This window comes from Lepidochelys kempii, chromosome 6, assembly GCF_965140285.1.
Source record: "Lepidochelys kempii isolate rLepKem1 chromosome 6, rLepKem1.hap1, whole genome shotgun sequence".
Lineage (NCBI taxonomy): Eukaryota > Metazoa > Chordata > Testudines > Cheloniidae > Lepidochelys > Lepidochelys kempii.
Genome location: NC_136385.1, coordinates 11,114,378 through 11,131,023, shown reverse-complemented (window position 1 = coordinate 11,131,023; position 16,646 = coordinate 11,114,378). Strand labels below are relative to the sequence as shown.

Sequence of the window (16,646 nt, the reverse complement as noted above, 5' to 3'; positions counted from 1 at the left end):
TCATAAAACACTTGCTGGGTTTTTTTCCAGCCAGTTGGTTGAATTTTGTTTATTTATTTAGATTCAGTTTGAAATTTTGACAAAAAGACGGCATGGAAAATGTGGAGAATAATTTTGTGAAAACCATTTTCTTTCTCCCCTGCCACTTGATCCCCTGGTTCCTGTGATTCCGTGCACACAGTGTGAAAGATTCTTTGCTTTGTTACAGAAATCAATATCCCTGAGGAACTGTGGTGCAAGGAGATCAACGCTGACACTGCCATACTGGACCTCCTGCCAACCACTCCATCCATAACTTCCATTGTTACGAGGTTCTTAATACAGCTCCAGAACAGCTGCATTGACACCGCTGCTCAACTCACTAAGGAAAAGCAAAGGTATCTTTCAATCCTCGCCCCTAGAGGTGAACCACTCTGACTAGGTAACTTTAGTTACCCATAAATCAACTATTCAGCTTAAAACATAGATCCTGAGTCTCATCTCATTTCAGCCATCTGTGTGAGAGCCAGGCCAGACTTCTCCAAGAAGAAAACATAACTCTTGCGACCTTGTGCAATGAGGCAGTTAGGGTGAAGCTGTACCAAGGTGTGCTCAGGTGGCGTGTAAAGTTGATTTGGTCTTATTTTAGTGTCCCAGACAGGGGTGCTGGAACTAGGGGTGCAGGGGGTCCTGTAGCACCCCTGGCTTAAAGTGACAGGTTTCAGAGTAACAGCCGGGTTAGTCTGTATTCGCAAAAAGAAAAGGAGTACTTGTGGCACCTTAGAGACTAACCAATTTGCACCTTAGAGACTAACCAATTTATTTGAGCATGAGCTTTCGTGAGCTACAAAAGTGAGCTGTAGCTCACGAAAGCTCATGCTCAAATAAATTGGTTAGTCTCTAAGGTGCCACAAGTACTCCTTTTCTTTTGGCTTAAAGTGGTTTCCATTCTATACAGGGTTTACAGGTTTGTCCAATAGCTTTCAGCACCCAGCACCCTGGTCCCAGACTTACCTTAGGGTAGCTGAGATCCGAATCCAACCCTGACCCTACAGCAATCAAGGGATGACTCCATTCTGACCCCAGGGTAACTTGTCATGTTACTATAAGGACGGACTGAGGAGCACAGCAAGATACTTATGGTCCCAACAGGGAACTGCCTTTTTACAGCCAACCTGGGCATGCCACAGACATTCAGCGGCATATAATCCAGAGTGTGATCGCAGCTGTACCAGTATGAAGATGTTGACAGCAGTGTAGTTTTCCCATAAATTTGGGGTAATAAGTTATAGTGGTGACAGGTATCAGAGGGGTAGCCATGTTAATCTGTATCCACAAAAACAAGGAGGAGTCCAGTGGCACCTTAAAGACTAACAGATTGATTTGGGTATAAACTTATGCCCAAATAAATCTGTTAGTCTTTAAGGTGCCACTGGACTCCAAGTTATAGTAGTGTAAGCGTCTTTATACCAGTGCAGCTGCACCCGGCTAGGGGTTGAACCAATTAATCTATTTAGCAAAAAAAAAAATCTCGCACAACCCAAAAAATAGTTAAACTGGTACAAAATCTATTGGTAGAACACGCTAGCTCAACCGATATACTACAGCTGCAAACGGATATAAGAGCATCCACACAGGGGTTTGCACCAGTGCGACTACATTGATTTTTTAAAACCGATTTCAGCTCAAGGAGCGCTTGATTTCAGTTCAGCTGGTACAACCACAAGAGCAAAACTTCCACTGGCTTTAACAGGGCAGGTTGAAACTCTTAGGGCCATATTCTTAGGGATTTACAACGGTGTTTAGGCACCTGAAGGTGCAAAGAGGCACCTCGTGGGATTTTTCCAAAGTGCCAAGGCAGATTAGGCTCCAAACTCCCATTGTTTTCAATAGTTGCAATGGGAGGTACTATAGGCTAGTGGACACAGAAGACCTGGGTTCTAATCCTGGCTCTGCTGGGGCATGTTGGGTGAGTCCATTGCCTTCCTCTGTGCCTCAGTCTTCCTAACTGTAAAATGGGGATAATGGTACTTAGTTCTAAGAGCTAGAGGTTATTACTTCTTATTATCTGCATCTGTAGGTGCCCAAAGACCGTTGTAAAGCTGACCTTTGATCCTTTAGCTCACACAGCGAAGGTGCTCAGTGCTGGAGATTGCATAGTCTCTCTTTGCTTTCCCCTTGTCTCATCTCTCTGGATGACTGTGCTGCCAACTCACCCTGTTTTACTGCCAGTCTCGCTTCCCTGTCCATTTCTGGCCTTTGTGGCTGTGGGGAAAAGCCTGGAAATGTGGTCCCCAAGTCTGCCAACTCCAGGAGGTGAATAGAAATGCCTCAGAACATAATAGTCTTTAAATCTTAAGCCAGCTGCATGATTGTTGGAGCCCAGCATGTGTGGGGTTGGCCAAACTGACGGGGTGTTGTGCTGTCAGGGTAAACGTCGCGAAGGTTCATGTTCAGAGTTTAAAGACAGAAGGGACTCTTGGATCATCTAGTCTGAGTTCCTGTATAGCACAGGCCATTAGTATCAGCCAGTTACAAGCTCTAAGACCAACAATTTGTGTTTGGCTAAAGTATCTTTCAGAAAGGCATCCCATCTGGACTGGAAGCCACCAAGGGATGGAAAATCCCCCACTTCCCTTGGCAGTTTATCCCAGGGTTAGTCACCTTCACTGTCAACAGTTGGTGCCTTATTTCCAATTTGAATTTCTCAGGCTTCAGCTTCTAGCCATTGGTTTTTGTTCCCTGCTAGATTAAAGAGCCCTTTAGTACCGGTGATTTTCTCTGTGTACAGGTATTAATATAAGCCAAGGGCTTTTTTCACTCAGCAAGCGACACAGCCAGCCAGTGCTGTTTCCGCACGTGGCAAGAACATCAGCCTAGCAGTGCATCATTAAGAGCAGCTTTGGGCTCTTCCTCCACCGACTCCCGTGGAGCTACTGCGCTGATGTGACGGAGAGTAGCGTTTGGCTCACTGTCAGCAGCTCTGCCAAGCATGAAAAAGAACATGAGTCCACCCCCCAGAAATCACAAGATTCCTCAAAAGTCACAAGATTTTTTAAAAATACTGTTATGCTAGAAGGTGCCATCAAGCAGATCTTTGATCTACAGACAATCACAGACTTCCTTAAAGCTGATGACTGTAGGGAGCACCTTTATTTCAGGCTGAATGGAAGGAGCGGTTTACTACCCCTGTGTATAATGATACATGGAAACAATAGAAGACACCACCCCAGGCACTAGGCCACATGTCTAGGTGGCAGCCGGTGTCAAGTGGAGTGCCCCAGGGGACGGTCCTGGGGCCGGTTTTGTTCAATATCTTCATAAATGATCTGGAGGATGGTGTGGATTGCACTCTCAGCAAATTTGCGGATGATACTAAACTGGGAGGAGTGGTAGATACGCTGGAGGGCAGGGATAGGATACAGAGGGACCTAGACAAATTGGAGGATTGGGCCAAAAGAAATCTGATGAGGTTCAATAAGGATAAGTGCAGGGTCCTGCACTTAGGACGGAAGAACCCAATGCACAGCTACAGACTAGGGAACGAATGGCTAGGCAGCAGTTCTGCGGAAAAGGACCTAGGGGTGACAGTGGACGAGAAGCTGGATATGAGCCAGCAGTGTGCCCTTGTTCCCAAGAAGGCCAGTGGCATTTTGGGATGTATAAGTAGGGGCATAGCGAGCAGATCGAGGGACGTGATCGTCCCCCTCTATTCGACATTGGTGAGGCCTCATCTGGAGTACTGTGTCCAGTTTTGGGCCCCACACTTCAAGAAGGATGTGGATAAATTGGAGAGAGTCCAGCGAAGGGCAACAAAAATGATTAGGGGACTGGAACACATGAGTTATGAGGAGAGGCCGAGGGAACTGGGATTGTTTAGTCTGCAGAAGAGAAGAATGAGGGGGGATTTGATAGCTGCTTTCAACTACCTGAGAGGTAGTTCCAGAGAGGATGGTTCTAGACTATTCTCAGTGGTGGAAGAGGACAGGACAAGGAGTAATGGTCTCAAGTTGCAGTGGGGGAGGTTTAGGTTGGATATTAGGAAAAACTTTTTCACTAGGAGGGTGGTGAAACACTGGAATGCGTTGCCTAGGGAGGTGGTGGAATCTCCTTCCTTAGAAGTTTTTAAGGTCAGGCTTGACAAAGCCCTGGCTGGGATGATTTAATTGGGTATGGGTCCTGCTTTTGAGCAGGGGGTTGGACTAGATGACTTCCTGAGGTCCCTTCCAACCCTGATATTCTATGATTCTATGATTCTAAGGCCAATCAGAGAGTAAGCCATGTTGGATGAGGGGTTTCCCTGAGACTGACTGCAAATGTAAAAGGCTAGTGGATTGTTTCTCACACTGTGTGTATGTGTGAGAAGAAGAAAGACAGGGGAAAAAAAGCCAGCAGAAAACGAGAGAAGTGGTGGTGAGCATGGTCCAGAGACATGGCAGAGACAGAGAGCCTCCAGACTGGAAATGGTGAGCCAGGGACCTGCCTCCTGCTTGTATGTTTCTGCTGTGTTCAGGGAACCAGGACTTCATGTGCATTCTGTAAATAAATAGGGTTGCACCAAAGAAATACCTGACCTGTATCATCCATTTCTCCTCTTAATGGAAACAATCCCACAAGGCCCTAAATGCTGGCTAATTTCTTGGGTCAAAGGGTCAACAATAATAAAGATGGAGGTGCTTTTATTTTCCTCTCAGGGTCAAGATTTCAAGCTTTTCCCTGCAGCTACCAGAGTGGGAAACGTGCCTTTTTTTAAAATGGGAGTTGCTTTTCTCCCATGACTCCAGGAGCTGGAACCACAAATAGCATGAGACTCCCAAGAGTTGGCAACTGAGCGTAAGGCTGGAGAGATGTGCTAAATGGCCCACCAGGGCTTGTTCCATCTTAGATTTTTTTTGGCAGTAAAGAAGAAGACCCCTCATGTTATTCTTCCCTTTTCTCCAGGTCTGTTTCAGCGGAAGAGGTGAAGCACGCCTCTGTGTTAAGTGTTACTGAGAGCGACTTGATCACCATGGCGCTGTTGAACTTCCAGTATGTGCTCGAGGAAGATGGAACCAAGACCACCCACTATAACTTTCTGACTCTGCAGGGGCAAGCGATTCACCGATTCATCAGCGGGAAGCCTGTCGTGAAAGCCCAGGTGAGTTCAGGATGAAATCATGGAGGCGGTGCTTTGCCATAGACTTCAGTGCAGCCAGGATTTTACTCTCAGTGCTTGCTGCTCTGCTGCCTGGCACCTGTGTGGAGTCATTCACACCTGAACAAAATGGGTGCAAACCACAAACAATTCAGAACGCATAGGTAGAATGGTGATGACCGGTGAAAGACCTGATCCACTATGGCCTTTTCCAGATTTACACCTGTTTAGCTCCATTGATTGCAGTGGGGTTACATTGATGTAAATTGGGGGTAGTGCATTGGCAAATCAGCCCCACTGTGTTTAGACTTAGGTTAAAATATTCAAACATGCCTAAGTGACTTAGGAGCCTAGGACCCATTTTCACAAGGGACATAGGAGCAGAGCTGGTTGGGAATTTGCTGACGCAGTTTTGTTGTTGTTGGAAAATGCCAATTCATCAGGACCAAAACTTCCCATGGGAACATGCTGATTTTGACAAATTGTTCGTTTAAATAAAAAAGAAAATTGGAGAAATGTTTTGAAAATATCAAAACATCTCATTTCCTCATTTGATTTCTGGTTTGAAACAATTGTGTGTTTTGAAATTAGAGTTATTTATTAGTTTAAATTTTAAAAATAAAAGTAAAAAGTCAAAATCAAAATTAAACATTTTTGAAATTATCAAAACAAAACATTTCAATTGACCCAAACCAAAACATTTTTCTGTTTGTGAAAATTTTCAAGATTTTGAGTTCCCATATCAATTTGTAAGAGAGAAGTTTTTGAACTCTCAAATTCTCTCAGGATAGCAAAACCATTTCCCTCCCAGGTCTGCTTAGGAGTCTAAATCCCATTGACTTGCAATGAGACTTGGGCTCCTAGGGGCCAGATTTTTTAAATTATTTATCAGAGGGGTAGCTGTGTTAGTCTGTATCCACAGAAACAACGAGTAGTCCAGTGGCATCTTAAAGACAGATTTATTTGGACATAAACTTTCGTGGGTAAAAAACCCACTTCTTCAGATGCAAGGTTTTTCTTTAGATTTTTTACCCATGAAAGCTTATGCCCAAATAAATCTGTTAGTCTTTAAGGTGCCACCGGACTCCTCCTTTTTTGAAATTATTTAGGCATCTAGGGGCCTATTGGAATTTTCAAAAGCACCTGAGCAGGTTAGATGCCTAAGTCCCACGGCAAAACAATGGGATTTGGGCACCCAAGTGACTAAATCATCTTTGAAAATGGTTCTTACATTCCAAAATCACTTAGGCAATTCTGAACACTTTAGCCTGAACTCCCATTGATTTCAATAGATGATTTTTTAAAATCACATTGGGCACTTTTAAAAATCCAGCCTTAAGAGCCTAAGACACTTTTCAAAATGGGCTATAGGCTCCTAAATCCCTTAGGTGCATTTTGAAAATTATGCTTTAACCCTTGGAGTGTGCTTCAGGTTTTTTTCTGTACTGAACAATGCTGTACTTCATAAACCAGTTATTAATCACTAACATTTTCATTTTCAGACAACTCCGTCCATTACGCTGAACAATGTGAAGACTCTGTACTCCACGAAAGATAACGTTAAAGAACAACCGCGCCAGGTGAGATCAAAAACAACCCTGGGTTTTCCCGCAGCTTCAGACTCAGATAATCCTCTCTCTTTCCCCCACTGTAAATAGCTTTCATAGCCACTATAGGGTCAGAAGGTTGAGTAAATATCCCAAACCTACAGTATGTCCACTCATCCATTAAGGGCACCATTCTCTAAACACTCCAGTCATTTCTGGGTGCCTCCAGGATTTGAGTGCTCAGCTTGAGACATTGGAGCAGCACAAAGCGGCCGTAGAGTAGGCCAGAATCAGGCCTATGATGAGCCAAGTGGCCCATCAAGGTCTAGCTTTAGCCACTAAGAAGCACATTTTTGTACAGTTCCTTGGCCACTTGGAGTCAGGGGGGCTGGTTCTCTTCCCTCGTATGCCAGCTACACAACAGTTTTATTCCATTGACTGCCCTGATTTTACTCCTGAATTACGCTGATGTAATGCTCTCATTATTGGTTCAAACACATTTTGAAAGAATTCCCATTATAAAATAATTATTTAGAGAAGGGTGACTTGAGGGCTGTTTGTTCTCCCTGTCTCATGACACAGGAAAAACAGGATTTTCAATTAAATTAAAAGGTGGCAAATTTAAAACTGATCAAAGGACATACTTTTCCACACAATATGTGGCTATTCTGTGGAACTCATTGCCACAAGAAGTCACTGAGGCCAAGAAGTTAGCAAGAAATGATTGGACATTTCTGTAGATCACAGAAATATCCACAGTTAGCAATAATTAGTGATGACAAAAATTTTTAAACCTCCCACTCTAGGGTGTGAGCCGGTCTCTTACTATCAGAGATCAGATGGGGTCTAGCATGGGAGCAGATTATTTTCCATCTGGGGCGGGAGGGCATTTCCTATGCCTTCCTCTGTGGCATCTGCTATTGCGTGTTGTCAGAGACAGGTGACTGTACTAGACGGACCTGGCATTGATCCCGTCTGGCAATACCCATGTTCCCTTCTGGTAAAGTCCCATAGAATTTAGTACTGATGAAACCAAAGGTCTCTGTAGTGTGATTCCATAGAAACTGGTCTCTAAATCTTTCCAGTTTCATAGAGAATTATATCCTTTTTCCACTGAATGCATCCGATGAAGTGAGCTGTAGCTCACGAAAGCTTATGCTCAAATAAATTTGTTAGTCTCTAAGGTGCCACAAGTACTCCTATCCTTTCTATAGTTTTTGTCACCTTCCCCTAGAATGCCAAGCAGGAATAGAATTCTCACTTGAATTATATAGCAAAATCATCAAACGTATAGCACTTACATTCTATAGGAGTTTTGCTTAGAGGGTCACCTAACTTTACAATCTTAACTATCAGAATGAGATAAAATACGTCATGAAAGTATTTGTGTATTATTAACACGGCATTATTAACACATCTTAACGATGAGGTGACTTGATCACAGTCTAAGTACCAACATGGGGAACAAATACTTGATAATAAAGGGCTTTTCAATCTAGTAGACAAAGGTAAACTGTGATCTTGTGGCTGGAAGTTGAAGTTAGACAGGAAATGAAGTAACATTTTTAACAGTGAGAGTAATTAGCCATTGGAATAATTTACTGAGGGCTGTGGTGGATTCACTCTCACTAGCAATTTTTAAATCAAGATTGGATGCTTTTCTAAAAGACCTGTACTTCAAACAGAAATTATTTTGGGGAAGTTCTGTGGCTTGTGTTACACAGGAGGTCAGACTCAGTAGACCATCACAGCAGTCACTTCTGGCCATAGAATCTATTAATTTAATATTCATTTGTCTTATATATGGCATCTCTAACAAAATTCCTCATAGGTTCTTCACACATTGTATACAATCCCGTAGACCATATAAGGCCAGTGTGGAAACACTTAAGGCTGAGTTTTTCAAAGTTGCTTAGGGGATTTGGATGCTATTGATTGTAATGGAAATTGGATGTGGAAATCCTACAGACAGCCTTTCATCTCCTGTTGCTATCCATAGGAACCCCTGAGCATGAGTCTAATGAAACGCATTATGGAAGAGGCCAGTTCAGTGAACGACATTTCCAGAGCACTCTCCACCCTGAAAGTGGCTGCAGAGTTCCTGGCCGTGACTGGAGGGGACCCAGAGCGGCTCCTGACTGAGTATGTCAGAAATGACCTGAAGATGGAGGCTAATGCAAAGCAGTTCAGAGACTTACCAGTAAGAGATTAACTTTGGTTTGAATTCACAGCAATGAAAACGAAGCTCTTTATAATAAATATTCTTTGTTTTCATGCTTTCTACTATACATTCTGAATATATGAATATAGAGTACAGTTTCTTTCCAAAACTATTGTTTGAGCAAAAAATTGTGGTTTTGACTAAATGAATATTTTTGCTTTCTGTGGAAAATTTCAACTTTCCATCAAAAAAGAAAAATGAAAACTTTTGAGTTTCCCCCAAAAATGGAAACAAAAACATCAATTTTCAGGTTTCTAAGGAAAGGTTGAAATTTTCCACAAAACATTTCATTGAAATGTTCTGTGGAAGAAAACCCGTTCTCTGACCAACCCTACTGTATAAATTCTAGAGTAGAGTAGATTTTTCTGTCAGAAAATGCCGACTTGATTAAACTGAAACAATCTGCAGGAATTCAGCTGACTCCTACCTCCCCAGGTTCTTCAGCTCCTCCATAGCCCCAGGTCAGAATGGGAGGCTCCCAAATCATTTAGACACTTCTGAAAAGATTACCTTGCATTCGTTTGCAGACATGCATTGTCTCTTTGTTACAACCCAGCACATGGTGACCGGTGCCTTTTGACACTATTGCTATACAAATAAATAATACTAATGAATAATCCACATGGGCACAGTTTCTGAAAATGCCTGCCAGGTACCATAGAATCATAGAATATCAGGGTTGGAAGGGACCCCAGAAGGTCATCTAGTCCAACCCCCTGCTCAAAGCAGGACCAATTCCCAGTTAAATCATCCCAGCCAGGGCTTTGTCAAGCCTGACCTTAAAAACCTCTAAGGAAGGAGATTCTACCACCTCCCTAGGTAACGCATTCCAGTGTTTCACCACCCTCTTAGTGAAAAAGTTTTTCCTAATATCCAATCTAAACCTCCCCCACTGCAACTTGAGACCATTACTCCTCGTTCTGCCATCTGCTACCATTGAGAACAGTCTAGAGCCATCCTCTTTGGAACCCCCTTTCAGGTAGTTGAAAGCAGCTATCAAATCCCCCCTCATTCTTCTCTTCTGCAGGCTAAACAATCCCAGCTCTCTCAGCCTCTCCTCATAACTCATGTGTTCCAGTCCCCTAATCATTTTTGTTGCCCTTCGCTGGACTCTCTCCAATTTATCCACATCCTTCTTGAAGTGTGGGGCCCAAAACTGGACACAGTACTCCAGATGAGGCCTCACCAATGTCGAATAGAGGGGAACGATCACGTCCCTCAATCTGCTCGCTATGCCCGTACTTATACATCCCAAAATGCCATTGGCATTCTTGGCAACAAGGGCACACTGCTGACTCATATCCAGCTTCTCGTCCACTGTCACCCCTAGGTCCTTTTCCGCAGAACTGCTGCCTAGCCATTCGGTCCCTAGTCTGTAGCTGTGCATTGGGTTCTTCCGTCCTAAGTGCAGGACTCTGCACTTGTCCTTGTTGAACCTCATCAGATTTCTTTTGGCCCAATCCTCTAATTTGTCGAGGTCCCTCTGTATCCTATCCCTACCCTCCAGCGTATCTACCACTCCTCCCAGTTGAGTGTCATCTGCAAACTTGCTGAGGATGCAATCCACACCATCCTCCAGATCATTTATGAAGATATTGAACAAAACCGGCCCAAGGACAACCCTTGGGGCACTCCACTTGATACCGGCTGCCAACTAGACATGGAGCCATTGATCACTACCCGTTGAGCCTGACAATCTAGCCAGCTTTCTATCTACCTTATAGTCCATTCATCCAGCCCATACTTCTTTAACTTGCTGGCAAGAATACTGTGGGAGCCTATGTCAAAAGCTTTGCTAAAGTCAAGGAACAACACATCCACTTCTTTCCCCTCATCCACAGAGCCAGTTATCTCATCATAGAAGGCAATTAGATTAGTCAGGCATGACTTGCCCTTGGTGAATCCATGCTGACTGTTCCAGATCACTTTCCTCTCCTCTTCAGAATTGATTCCTTGAGGACCTGCTCCATGATTTTTCCAGAGACTGAGGTGAGGCTGACTGGCCTGTAGTTCCCCTGATCCTCCTCCTTCTAATTTTTAAAGCTGGGTACTACATTAGCCTTTCTCCAGTCCTCCAGGACCTCCCCCAATCGCCATGAGTTTTCCAAGATAACCAGCAGGATCCCAACTTTTCAAACCAGAGCTTGGCCATTCTACTCAATGAACTATTCATTGAACTGAACTAGTTGAATAAACTGAAACAAAGAAAATATCTTCTCTGTGCCGACAAAAAGCTGTCAAAAGCTGGTTTTGCTCTTCAGCAAACTCTGGTTCCAGGTGCTTAGCCAGTGACTCCCACCAGCTCAGTGGTTTGACATTCTTTAAAACTTTGGCAGTAGCAAGGTAACTGTGAAACAAATATAGAATGTACTCACTTTCGCGATGAGGATTTAAGTAATGGTGTAAAGGCTTTCTGGGTGCCAAGGTCTGGGTAAATCCCTGTCTGTGTTGTTTCATCCCAGGTTGTCCCACAAACCCGGCTGAAGCACATCCTGTCTCTGTGGCAGATCCTGTCAGCAAAGAGATCAGTGCTACTTGTACAAATGAACCAGGTAATGGAGGAACCCACCCCAGTGAGTGCCTGGGATGGGGCTGTGATAAGGCTGAACTTTCAGTGCAATTGTTTTTAAATCAGAAAATTGGGTTTTTGACAAACGGAAGTTTTTCCCACAGAAAATTTTGACTTTGCTGCAAAAAGAAAACATGAAAACTTTCCAGCTGAAAACCTATTCCTCTTTTGGACATGTTTCTGAAAGCCAGCTGCACTGTGAAATGGGTGGTGATTTTCAATTGCTTGTAACTCCACCAGATCTGAACAGAGTTTCTTGATCACAGCAAATGGCACCTGCCTGGCCCAAGGGCCATCCCACTGTCAAATGTCATGCTGCAAGCCACAGATACAATTATTTTAGTTATTGTTTTGTTTTCTGATTAAAAGTCAAACTTTTGTGCAGGAAAATATCCCAACATTTCCCCACCAGCTCTAGTTATGACCAACATTCTCTGCTCACTTGCTGTGCAGTCCCTCCCCTGCTGCTGTCAGGCTCCATCACTTGGAGTCTGTAAATCTAGGTGCGTCGTCCCTTTCCCAAAGTTGCACTCTAGCTCATCCAGGAGTTATTGTGCCAGAGGCAGGAATCTCTGGGGGAGATTCTCTGGCCCGGATTTGGCAGGAGGCTGGGCTGGATGGGACCTGATGGTCTTAATACTGTTGATAAATTGCGTAGACAATTGTTTGTCCACATCTTGGTTAGTTATTAAGTATATTCAAGAGATCAGTCGGGTTTATTGCTAAAAGTCAGGAAGAGTATAGAGAGATGTCTGTTGGTCTTTCCCTGACCTGAAGAAGAGCTCAGTGCATCTCAAAAGTGTCTCTCTTTGAGCAACATACGTTGTTCCAGTGAGAATACCTCACCCACTCATCTCTTTAATATCCTGGGACCAACATGGCTACAACAACACTGACAATAATAGCATAGTACTGGAAGAAAGGCTTTGTAATATAGCCGTTTCCGTGAAGCTGTCTTGTGCTGCTGTTCAATTCACTTTACACAGAAGGTGTGCTCCCAGTTACATATTTCAGCAAATAGTATTTATAGGATGGTTAACAAGTTACAAAATGCTTTATACGTCACAAAAATCCAGCCCATCAGCTTGTGTCAGTTCCTTAACTTGTTGTTCTGTGTCTTCCCTTACTTTGTTTTGGATACTAGTGTTCCAGGTACTGGTCCAGCTTGTACTGGGCACAACATTAATGTATTTTGTGTTTGGCAAGTTTCTTATTTTCTAATGCCAAAGCTGACTTCAGTTTTGCAAAGTGTTATGGGATACTTAGCACAAGAGAACAGGATTATAAAAAGACAGACAATTCAGGCAATTGCTAGAAATTTATCTACAATATAATGTTCTATTGATATTGTGTGTTTAATGCATTGTGGTATCAATATTGATTATGTGAGATGGATGGACAGACATTAGTCAATAAAAGCTATGAAAGTTTTGCTGGCTACAGGGACTGCAGCACTGGCCTGAGGTCATGTGCAGAGCCACCTGCTCCATCCCACCCCAGGAGCACCCCCTATGCATAGGGTAGAAGCAAGAGAGTCACCAGGCTACACCTACTCTGAGCCAAATGAGGAGACTCTTCCATTAGGTACATCCTCAACTGCTCTGTGCATGGGGCATCCAGCCACTCCTGCAGCACCTCTGCACTTGCCCCCACTGACACTGTGCTTCTCATTTCAGAATCCCTTCTTCCTGATAGACAAGGGCTTCCATGACGAGCTGGCTGCCCAGGAGCGGGAGGAGCTGACAACTGCGCTATCCACTGTCAATATTGAGTTCTTTATCATTGAGCTGCACGAAATGATCACAGTGACATTGGAAAGCTACGAAAACAGTTGGGGGTAACAACATGTTTCTCTTGTCTGTGAATATGGGAAGGGCCTCTGCACGAACATTTAGATCCAGATGAAAAAAATTTTTTTTTTTTTTACTTTTAATTTGGAGCAGGCACAAACCACTTTAGATATGATTCCCTATTGATTTAAGAGACTTTGTGGGTATGTTTGGTTGTTTTTTTCTTTTAAATGCAGGTTAAAAGATCAAGGCAAATGTAGGGGAAGAAACCCAGCCTCTTAAAATTGCTGGTATATTACTCGTATGCTGTATTAAAAGGGAAAGGTCAAATCATATCACGTATAAAAGGTCTTTTTCCCTAGATCTCCAAGTCTTTAGAATTGGATAACCTGCTTGGCTAGAGATTCTCAGGCTTTCCATACTGCAGAACTAGAGGGGCTTAGAGAAGAGCAATGAGAATGATCAGGTTTGCGGAGAAACTACTATGAAGAGAGACTGAACCGATTGAGGTTGTTACCTAGGAATAGAGGAGATTGAATAATGGTCTATAAAATACTGACTGGTCTAGAGAAGGAAGATCAGGAGGCATCTGTTCTTCCACTCCCATAACACAAGAACAAAGGGATGTTCAGTGGAATTGAAAGGTAGGAAATTCATAGGAAATAGTTTTTTACATGGCTTGTGGAACTCACTGCCACATGAAGTCACTGAGGCTGAGAATTTTGTAAGACTTAAGAATGGATTAGGCATGTCTATGGATAATAAGAACATCCGTTGTTGTTGATAAAAATTCCAGCAGGGATATTAAATCTCATTCTTTAGGTAAGGGCTGGAGTTTTGGAATCTTCTATTCCTTATAACCCTTTAATGCCTTGTTTTCTTCCCCAGAATTATCTCCAGTACTGGATAATTTCACCCACTGCTGTTTAAGAGCACACTGTTTTGCTTAAAAATTGATGGAAGGAAACGTTACCTCTTGTCTGACAACTCTTGAATATTCACTAATTGAGGCTTTAGAAACGTTACACGTAGGGCTTTTTTGAATGAAAAATTGAGTTTTGGATTAAATGTAAATTTTCTCAGAAAGCATCTGCCTTCCTCAAAAAAATTTAGTTCAGAAAACCAGAAATTTTTAGACATTTTTCATTTATTTGAGCCATCAACATTTCACTTTTCAGCAGTGTTGAGCTGAAAATGTTTACTTTTTAGTTGCTGAAAACCAAACTATTTTCAGATTTGGGGGGGTTCATTTTTTGACAAAAAGTCAAAACTTGCTGCAGAAAAATACCCTACTTTATACCATCTGAAGTGACCAGCAGTGTGAAAAGAGAACTCAAGAAACTGGGTGTGCCTGTCAGACTTGGCACTTAGCCTTTCCGAACCAGTGTCCTGTACATTTACAATCTCGTTCTCTTTTATGAACAGGATAGTGGAGACCTTTCAAGAATATTTAGAAAAAGAGGGAAAAGAAGAAAATTACATTATGAATCTGACCAGCGCTGTGAGCCCAGACCTTCAGCTGAAGAAGGTCATTTCAGTGTGGAAAACTGCCGTGCTAATCAACAAAACATACACCCGCTCCTACAGCCAAGAGTGAATGGGTCCGTGAATTGTTTCCTGTGGATAGCAAATCCAATTACTGCGCCCCGCCTGTAATCCGCAGAGATTTAGGAAGCAGAGTTTCTTTAAGAAGTGAGTCTCAAATCACGAGGCCGATGCATCACTTGAATCAATCAGATTGAAGTGGTGCCTAGGCCCGGGAATTTGAGTGGAGATGTTACGGGCATGACCAGCTCTGCGAGTGTTGCTCTGCGTGTTGCTCTCTGCAAGCGAGTGAATTTCACCCACCGAGAACTACAAATGATGGGCATGATTCTCGTGCCACTTGGGCCTTGTCAACACATAGTGCTTTAACGATAAGGGGAATAAGCGATACCTCTGTAAGTGCATTTATCTGTAAGGGGAAGCACTGAAGCCTGGTAACTAGGGCTGGGGAATGGGACTCAGGCCTTGGCTACACTTGCACGTTATACCACAACAAAGCGCCCAGAGCCCTCTAACTCACTCCCCGTCCACACTGGCAAGGCACATAGAGCGCTCTGACTCTTTGGCTAGGGCGCTGCTGGTACTCCACCTCCCCGAGAGGGATACGGTTTGCTGCATATTGGGTGAGACGCTGCAGCGTCACTACAGCGCTCTGACTGCCCTCTGGAAACCTCCCATAATCCCATTAACTGAAGTGGCCTCTCTTGTCTTTGTTGTGAACTCCGGCAGGAATGCGGAAGTGGCCCTTCCAAAGCTCCCTTTCAAACAGCCAGCTGCTTATCAGCTCCGAGAAAAAAACGAACAGCTACTGTTTGCTTTGAGTGAGTGAGAGTGGCGGGGGAGGAAAGGGGGGTCTGAATTTACAAGACAGCATGGTGATGCACTCTCAGCACCCCAAAAACCCGCTCGCTCTCCCCCCACATACACACAACACACTCCACCCCCTTCCCATTTGAAAAGCACGTTGCAGCCGCTTGAGCGCTGGGATAGCTGCCCATAATGCACCGCTCCCAATGCCGCTGCAAGGCCTGCAGATGTGGCCACGCCAGTGCGTTGGCAGCTGTCAGTGTGGACAGACTGGGGCGCTTTCCCTGCTGCGCTGTACGAAGGCTGGTTTAACCCAAAGCGCTCTACAGCTGCAAGTGTAGCCAAGCCCTCCGGAGACCTATGTTCTGTTCAGTAAAGTGGGGGAAATGATACTGATCTGTTACATAAAGTGCTGTGGCATCTACAGATGAAAAGCGCCAGGTGCTATCATACAGGGGTAACTGACCCCCGTCTAGGGCATTTTGGTAAAATGATCACACTCCTCACGGACATGGTCAGGCCAACCCAACTTCCAAGTGTAGGCCAGGCCTTGCACTGGAGTCAGCAAGGCTGGTTCTCAGCCTGGCTACTACTGCTGTCATTTGCGCCTGAGCAAAGCGCGTGTAAAATACCGCCAAATCAGAAAGGTCCTTTGCAGCCACGGTGCCCTCTCTTGGTGCAAGAATGACACAAAGTGCAAAGCAGAGGAGGAGAATTCCCCATGGATAACAGAGCATTAGGCCCCTAATTTTTAAAGTCTGTGGTGCATTATCTCAGACTTGGTCCGAATCGCCCTCCATTGTATTCTAGCTCTTTACTTGGGCTTTAGCAGATGAAATCGTCAGTTCTTTTTGCAGTGTCATGGCATGCGCCGTATCACAGACTCTGTGATCACAGTGGTCCCTTCTGGCCTTACAATCTGTGAGCCTCTGCTCAGTGTTTTGCAGCTATGTGAAATTTAGGTGTTAGAAAAAATATTTGCAGGTATCGTTTTCCGCCTGGCTTTCAATGCAGACATTTCCCTGTGCCTCGCAGTAAACAATGGAACAAGAAA

The 16,646-nt window shown here is 43.9% G+C and overlaps 1 protein-coding gene across 6 annotated transcripts in view; it reads left to right on the top strand.

Moving 5' to 3' along the window:
* LOC140913636 (E3 ubiquitin-protein ligase rnf213-alpha) overlaps nucleotides 1-16,646 on the top strand; it is a 175,638-nt gene extending 158,992 nt beyond the window's left edge. For 5 of the 6 annotated variants that reach the window (XM_073350365.2, XM_073350364.2, XM_073350366.2 and 2 more), the window contains 7 exons: nucleotides 209-377; nucleotides 4,921-5,116; nucleotides 6,616-6,693; nucleotides 8,660-8,860; nucleotides 11,344-11,433; nucleotides 13,127-13,287; nucleotides 14,666-16,646. In XM_073350365.2, coding sequence (XP_073206466.2) covers nucleotides 209-377; nucleotides 4,921-5,116; nucleotides 6,616-6,693; nucleotides 8,660-8,860; nucleotides 11,344-11,433; nucleotides 13,127-13,287; nucleotides 14,666-14,837 — 1,067 coding nt within the window. In that variant the 3' untranslated portion in view covers nucleotides 14,838-16,646. The remainder of the gene's footprint in view (nucleotides 1-208; nucleotides 378-4,920; nucleotides 5,117-6,615; nucleotides 6,694-8,659; nucleotides 8,861-11,343; nucleotides 11,434-13,126; nucleotides 13,288-14,665) is intronic. The other variant, XM_078853451.1, reaches the window with a different exon arrangement.